We start from the raw sequence: 7,581 nt of genomic DNA, 5'->3' as shown, positions 1-7,581 counted from the left end.
TTGATTCCTTAATGAGGTCTGTGAAACACTTGCTCCAGGTGAGTAAAGTAGTCATTTTGTAATTGGATGGGACAATGTGGTGAGTCACTATTCTCTCCCAGCCACAGACTGATTTACAGCCCATCCCACACTGGTGCAACCTTTCCTCCCACCTTACCTTCCATTCCTAAAGCCCATAGAGTAATGCTTTTCCTCATGAAGGTGTGAGGTTTTTGACTACCAGCCAAATGCTCAGATGTCTCTCTTGAACAATGAAGGCTGAATGTTTGGACATCTCTGCAGAAGGTTGCCAGGGATGGATCAGGCATGCCACAAAGATTTGTTCCCAGGTGTATTGCAAGAGAGGACATAGAGTAGTGATGTCAATGAGAGCTTGTAGCCACATGCAGAAGACAGAAGCTATAATCTACACTTCTAAAGTGAATATGTACAGTGTTCCATTGCATTACTTGACTTACTATAAATTCAGTTTGTGCATTTGTATTTTCTCTATTCAAACATGAGAGAAGCATTGATGAAGCATATTGCAGCATTTCTGATTAATTTCTCTGAAATACTGTAAGATAGCACCAATCTAAGCATTAAATAAGTGACCTTATTTGGAATGTGTTGGATTATTGGTTTATGCTGAATAAATAAAGACAATAGTGATACATATTGTAATGTTACATGTTGTTTTATGTCATTGTGTAATAAGTGAGACACATTAGTCTAATTTCGATGATGAACTGTTATGTTGAGCTGCATGTTGGTAAAGAGAACTGTATGAATAGTCTTCAAAGGATGAACATGTAATATGGTTAAAAATGGTAATAAAATATGATTGATGGAATGGATGAATGTTACATAAGGTCCAGGTCTTTTTTCCATGTCTGTTCATTAGCCACACCTTGAAAGGTGTAGGAAGAAGATTTCCTAATAGTTGCAGTTTCCCAACAATGCTGTTTGCTAATGAGATGACATCCGGTCCTGTGACTGTATATAAGAACGGATCAACATTCACACCAACAACAACCTCCTCCACCATCTGCAAGACAGTCTGCTGAAGTTGTGAAGAATTAAAAGTAATATTACGAATCTTGTGTTTCTGTGTGAGTTTGGTGGTGAGTTTGCTGATATTTTGTAAAAGCTGTTCATCTGAATAAGTCTTTATTATTTCCCTTTTAACAGGAGAGATCACTGTAACCATGCTGAAAGAAGTATTTGTGCTTGGATGCCTCCTGAGCCTCGCTCTGGCTCAGCCTGTAAGTGTGCCATTTCGTACTCAAAATCAATACCACTGCTCTTATATGCTGACACCATGAATATTATTGTGACAGTGATTATTGTGAAGGGAATATCAAACATGTGTGTTTTCTACAGGTGGACAAGGAGCACCGACGACATGCTCGGTCTAGCTCTGACTCTAACTCTGACTCAGGCTCTAATTCCAATGAGGTCTGTGCTTTCTCTATCCTCAAACAATTCAACATCCAGCACTCCTGAATGTAAATTACTGTAAAATCCTTAGAAAGTCCTCTGCTGCCTATTGACAAAGAATCTTTCTGATTTTTTTTTAAGGGTGCAACCACATCAAACAACCAGCCTACTGTTGATCAGTGGCTGCAGATCTTGATTCGCATCCTCAACCAACAAACTACGACTGCGGCTACAACCACGACTGCAGCTACAACCACGACTGCTGCTACAACTACTACAGCAGCTACAACTACGACAGCAGCTGCTACTACTACAGCAGCTATAACTACTCCTGCAGCTGCCACTACTACAGACGCCAAATAATTTTCTTTGCACATGAGCTCTGTTTTGTGTCTATTTACACAGTTTGATGATGTCTTAACAGCAGTGTTTTCACATTCTTAATTATTCAATTTAACTGTGTGTTTATTCTCTGTAAAATCTGCTGAATAAACTTAAAATAATTAATGGAAACATGGACAAGATGTGTTTGCTTTTCTTATAATCCACATGAAAAATATCAATGAAGCTGTTGTAGAGAATTGTGAATCATATAATTTATAAAAGAAAAATAACAACCCACTGTCTAACGCTTGAATCAGATACACAAATGGTGGGACTACTAATTTAGAGTTTATAAAGTTTTGAAAACTGCCATCTCTGAAAATAAAAATGTCCCTGCAAACATATGAATACATTTTTACAAAGTATTTGCTTTTAGCCGCCTCTCTCTCTTGTTAATAGTCCTTAGCCGTTTTTTTTGCAAAAATTGGAAAGGTTTGCATACCCATACTAAAACTAATGTATCTCATGAACCACAAGGGCTATTAGAATGCTGTTGATGTTAAAGGAAACAAGTGTGAGATGAGTTTAGATGTGTATAAAGCAATATATATATACTGTATATATGTTACTGGTTAAGTGTTATTGTAAACTCTAGTTTACAGACCTCGTTCAGATTCATTGATATGTGTTTGTAAATATATATTTATGTCACTGCATCCTTTGTTCTTTTTATGTCTGCTTGTAAAACATTTTGCTGTTTGTTTTGATATGTGTTATATAAATAAGCTTTATTATTATCAACCACACAAGATATGTCTATATTTATTTAATTTGTTTATTTTACAGGGACAATACACACCAATCAACAGTAAAACTGTAAGTGAGCAAGAGTTAGCCAGAGAGGCTAATTTTCTTTTGACAGACCGAACATTAATGCTTCACACCTGATTGTTAACAAGCCATACCTTAAGGATATGTTTGAATGTTTTGGATGTGTTTTCTGTGCATCTGTGTGATGGTAGAGCATTCCACTAGTTGGCTGAATTCACAGAAAATGCCGATTTGCTAAAAGAGCTTGACCTATATGAGATGACACAATCACCTCTTGAAGCAGATCTAGTGTGTCTGCCACTTAGAGTGCGTTGTTTAATAAAATCACTCAGCGGAGGTGGAGCCATACCATGTACAATTTTAAAAACCAGACACACATCAGTGCATTTAATGAGGTTCTCCCAACTCAAGATATGGTGCTTGATGAGGATATTGCAGTGACGGTGACTCTTTGTTTTTTTTATCAAGTGTTTTTTGAGCTTGTTTATTGAGAATATGGATAGATTTTAATGTTGTGCTCCTGGCTTGTGCCCAGCTGGTTAAGCAGTAGGTCAGGTCATTGCATCAAAATACAGTTTCGCAGCCTGCATGGTTAGACTGTTTCTTATATATATAAAATTCATGAGGTTCAATGTTAAAACCTTTGTCAATTGTTTTACTTGCTTTTTAAAAGAGAGATTAGAATCAATAAAAAATCCTAAATATTTAAAATCTGACACTACCTGTAGCCTTTTCCAGCAACATAAACATCTGGCTCCGGTGACACTTTGCAAGCCCTCTTTGCGAAGAACATACAAACAGTATGTTTAACATTCAGGTGAAGGCAGGAATCTGAATGCCGTTTAGTTACGTTTGTCATTGTGGACGTGAGCGTAAGTGCAGCTTGCTCTTTGTTTTTTGCGTGCACATAAATCACTGTATCATCAGCGAATAGATTAAACCTGAGACTAATAGTCAACAATCAAGCGTTAAGTATTACAACTACACAGAAAAGTAGGATTTTCTACAACACGTGTTGTTTGTTGTTGTAATGAAGACCCTCCATTACAAACATTGGAACACAGCATTAAGGAACGAGACACTCAAAAGGGTTAATGATTTATTTTAATGTATTGATGATTGATTCTGGGAGATGCGGGGACAAGTATGTGTAAAGGCAAACCTGTGAAGACAATTGCAAGATTAGTTTGGCTACTCCTTACTCAAATGATTGTGAATATAAACTGTTTCTTGGTGCACTCAAATACTATGCAATGTGTACTGTGTTCAAGTCACTCACCTCTGTTGTGTCTCCTCTCCAGGGTGTTCCATCTAAATGAGTCCCCCAGGTGCCTGAGCACCAATTTATACTTCCAGGAGATAGTAATAATTAGTATAGTAAAGTCTATTTCCCTGTTTGGGCTTTTTATCTCTATGGTGACATGTGGCACCAATAGAGATCATGCAGATTATTGACATTAGAGGTTAAGAATGTATGTAAATGTATTTATTGGGTTATAGGTAAATGTGTTATCAGGGGAGGGGCAGAGTTACCTGGTTTATGGAGGTGTTGAGGTCCTCATCAGTAGCAGGCTATATAAAGCTGGCTCATACAATAGAGCGGGGTCTGTCGCTGCTAGGACCACATGCTACCCTTACACAATGACTGTCTTGTTTGTAAGTGTTGGTAAAATAAACACCCGGTTGGCCTCCATGTAACCTCTGTGTTGAGCGTCCTGCTTCCAAAATCCAGCCACTAGGTGGCCATCCTAACAGTTGTCAAATCTAAGAGCCAATCAGCTCACGCATGTGGTGACAGCCAGGCATTTCCCATCATGCACTGAGCCACGCAGCCGGTGGAGAGTTACTGTGGCACCTGGCTCTCAAAATCTGTGGACGCCTCGCTCACGTGAGACTATCATTGACCACGTGTGCATGACATCAGAACAAGTCGGGATCAAGTTGGACACAAATCTAACTGGCATTCACTGCGTGCCGATCGCCGGGGATCGATTCTGCGCAGGACTGGCTCATTTCGAACAAACCTAATATCTCCCCCTTACACAGTCCAATTTCAATTTAAGAACACTCCTTTTAATCGTGAGAGCATATGGGAGCTGTCTATAGCAATCCAAATGAGATTGACAGCACTTCTAGCCACCCGAAATCCTATAGTCTCCACATTTTGTGACACATAGGATCACATTTGCTGAGACTCAAACCGACCCCACATGGAGACTGTAACTCGAAACTGCGCACAGATACTTCCCTGAGCTGCACAGGAAGCTTGTTGTCATTTTGAAGTCAAATTGGCGTCTGTGGACCTAGCGAAGCCCTAGTTTTTCATCAAAAGGTAATACACATTTCTGTACAGTCACTGGGAGAAAGTTGTTTGGCTGGATGCAGTGTTGGTGATATTCTACTGATGCTTTGTCTGGAAAGACATTGGAAGATAGTGTCTGAATCCATAGGTTGGGAGCTTTACGTAGCCATTCGGCGTTTGCGTGGAGCATATTTCTAATAGTGAGAGTATCGAACGTGGCCTATGTTCCATAATTTGAGTCATTTTCATTTTCATCTTCATATTTGGTTATGTTTATTTCTGGTGGTTGAGTTGTGTTTGGAGCAAGTACAAAAGGCCTACTTATTCTTGTAGCCCATGCTCTTCTGTTAAATATGGTGTGTAGCATCATTATTTTCATTATTTATTCTTGACATGTACATGTATACAGGTACCCATATACAGTATATACGTTAGCTCCCTAAATAGGGGGCTCTGCGGATTAAAAGGGCACATTATCATTAACTATGGCCATTATATTTGTGCAGTACAGATGTCACATTACCACTTACTCTCCTTTAAGAAGAATAAAATCAACTTATATTTAACTGTAAAAAGGCAAAATCATTGGGAATTAGACTGACATTTGCTACATTCCTCTACATCTACAAATAAATAAGACAAATAAAATGCATTAACCGGCCTATAACACTGTGGGCCTCATTTGATTCATTGATGAGGTCTGTGAAACACTCCAGGTGAGTAAAGTAGTCATTTTGTAATTGGATGGGACAATGTGGTGAATGACTATTCTCTCCCAGCCACAGACTGGTTTACAGACCATCCCACCGTGGTGCAACCTTTCCTACCACCTTACCTTCCATTCCTAAAGCCCATAGAGAAATGCTTTTCCTCATGAAGGTGTGAGGTTTTTGACTACCAGCCAAATGCTCAGATGTCTCTCTTGAACAATGAAGGCTGAATGTTTGGACATCTCTGCAGAAGGTTCCCAGGGATGGATCAGGCATGCCACAAAGATTTGTTCCCAGGTGTATTGCAAGAGAGGACATAGAGTAGTGATGTCAATGAGAGCTTGTAGCCACATGCAGAAGACAGAAGCTATAATCTACACTTCTAAAGTGAATATGTACAGTGTTGTATTGCATTAATGGACTTTCTGTACGTTCAGTTTGTGCACTTGGGTGTACTCTACGTTGGGAGACACATTAGTCTGATTTGGATGATGAACTGTTGATGAACTGTTGTGTTGAGCTGCATGTTGGTAAAGAGAACTGTATGAATAGTTTTGAAAAGATGAATTATAATGGTTCAAAGTTGTAATAAAAGATGATTGATGGAATTGATGAATGTTACACATGTAAGGTCCAGGTGTTTTTCCATCTCTGATCATTAGCCACACCTTGAAAAGTGGATGTGGAAGATTTCCTAATATTTGCAATTTCCCAGCAATGCTGTTTGCTAATGAGATGACATCCGGTCCTGTGACTGTATATAAGAACGGATCAACATTCACACCAACAACAACCTCCTCCACCATCTGCAAGACAGTCTGCTGAAGTTGTCTTGTGTTTCTGTGTGAGTTTGGTGATGAGTTTGCTGATATTTTGTAAAAGCTATTCATCTGAATAAGTGTTTATTATTTCCCTTTTAACAGGAGAGATCACTGTAACCATGCTGAAAGAAGTATTTGTGCTTGGATGCCTCCTGAGCCTCGCTCTGGCTCAGCCTGTAAGTGTGACATCTCATACTCAATATCAATACTGCTCTTATATGCTGACACCATGAATATTATTGTGACAGTGATTATTGTGAAGGGAACATCAAACATGTATGTTTTCTACAGGTGGACATGAAGCACCGACGACTTGCTTGGTCTAGGTTTGACTCTAACTCTGACTCAGGCTCTAATTCTAATGAGGTGAGTGCTTTCTCGATCCTCAAACAATTCAACATTCATCACTCCTGAATGCAAATTACTGTAAAATCCTTAGAAAGTCCTATGCTGTGAATTGACAATGAATCTTTTGGATTTTCTTAAAGGGTGCCACAACATCAAACAACCAGCCTACTGTTAATCTGTGGCTCCAGATCTTGATTTGCATCCTCAACCAACAAACTACGACTGCAGCTACAACCACGACTGCAGCTACAACCACGACTGCTGCTACAACTACTACAGCAGCTATAACTACTACAGCAGCTCCCACTACTACAGCAGCTATAACTACTACAGCAGCTATAACAACTCCCAACAGATTAGATTAGATTAGACATGTACTTCATTCATTCCCAGGGCTAAATTTGTTTGAAGCAGCAGCAAACATGTTTACAATATATACAATACAATGAAATGAACTACAGCTGCCAAATCATTTTTGTTTGCACATGAGCTCTGTTTTGTGTCAGTGTTGTGTCTATCTTCACAGTGTTTGCACATTCATCATTATTCAATTAAACTGTGTTTATTCTCTGTAAATTCTGCTGAATAAACTTTATTAAGGGAAAACATGGACAAGATGTGTTTGCTTTTCTTAAAATCCACATGAGAAAAATCAATGAAGCTGTTATAAGAATTGTGAATGCAATGATCTGACCTACTGCTTAACCAGCTTGGCAAAAGCCAGCAGCACAACATTAAAATATATCCATATTCTCCATAAACAAGCTCAAAAAACACTTGATAAAAAACCCAAATCACTGCAATATCCTTATCAAGCACCATATCT

At 38.8% G+C, this 7,581-nt stretch overlaps 2 protein-coding genes across 2 annotated transcripts; both read left to right on the top strand.

The window, feature by feature from the left end:
• The first annotated feature begins 1,020 nt into the window (after positions 1–1,020).
• Positions 1,021–1,782, top strand: LOC117729630 (spore coat protein SP96-like). Its single transcript, XM_034530928.1, has 4 exons — positions 1,021–1,064; positions 1,171–1,244; positions 1,363–1,437; positions 1,561–1,782. Exons 2-4 carry the CDS (start codon positions 1,188–1,190, stop codon positions 1,780–1,782), a joined length of 354 nt encoding a protein of 117 aa, XP_034386819.1. The 5' UTR covers positions 1,021–1,064; positions 1,171–1,187.
• Positions 1,783–6,392: 4,610 nt separating this feature from the next.
• Positions 6,393–7,160, top strand: LOC117737610 (spore coat protein SP96-like). Its single transcript, XM_034543680.1, has 4 exons — positions 6,393–6,430; positions 6,510–6,583; positions 6,699–6,773; positions 6,896–7,160. The coding sequence occupies exons 2-4, from the start codon at positions 6,527–6,529 to the stop codon at positions 7,118–7,120; spliced, it is 357 nt and encodes a 118-aa protein (XP_034399571.1). The 5' UTR covers positions 6,393–6,430; positions 6,510–6,526; the 3' UTR covers positions 7,121–7,160.
• The last annotated feature ends 421 nt before the right edge of the window (positions 7,161–7,581 follow it).

This window comes from Cyclopterus lumpus, chromosome 1, assembly GCF_009769545.1.
Source record: "Cyclopterus lumpus isolate fCycLum1 chromosome 1, fCycLum1.pri, whole genome shotgun sequence".
NCBI lineage: Eukaryota > Metazoa > Chordata > Actinopteri > Perciformes > Cyclopteridae > Cyclopterus > Cyclopterus lumpus.
The sequence above is the reverse complement of the archived record's forward strand: the minus strand, read 5'-3'. Positions and strand labels throughout refer to the sequence as shown.

Coding starts and splice junctions, on each gene's coding strand:
- LOC117737610 (XM_034543680.1), top strand. CDS start 6,527: ATGCTGAAAGAAGTATTTGTGCTTGGATGCCTCCTGAGCCTCGCTCTG. Junction 6,584..6,698: donor GCCTCGCTCTGGCTCAGCCT/GTAAGTGTGACA, acceptor TGTTTTCTACAG/GTGGACATGAAGCACCGACG. Junction 6,774..6,895: donor CAGGCTCTAATTCTAATGAG/GTGAGTGCTTTC, acceptor ATTTTCTTAAAG/GGTGCCACAACATCAAACAA.
- LOC117729630 (XM_034530928.1), top strand. CDS start 1,188: ATGCTGAAAGAAGTATTTGTGCTTGGATGCCTCCTGAGCCTCGCTCTG. Junction 1,245..1,362: donor GCCTCGCTCTGGCTCAGCCT/GTAAGTGTGCCA, acceptor TGTTTTCTACAG/GTGGACAAGGAGCACCGACG. Junction 1,438..1,560: donor CAGGCTCTAATTCCAATGAG/GTCTGTGCTTTC, acceptor TTTTTTTTTAAG/GGTGCAACCACATCAAACAA.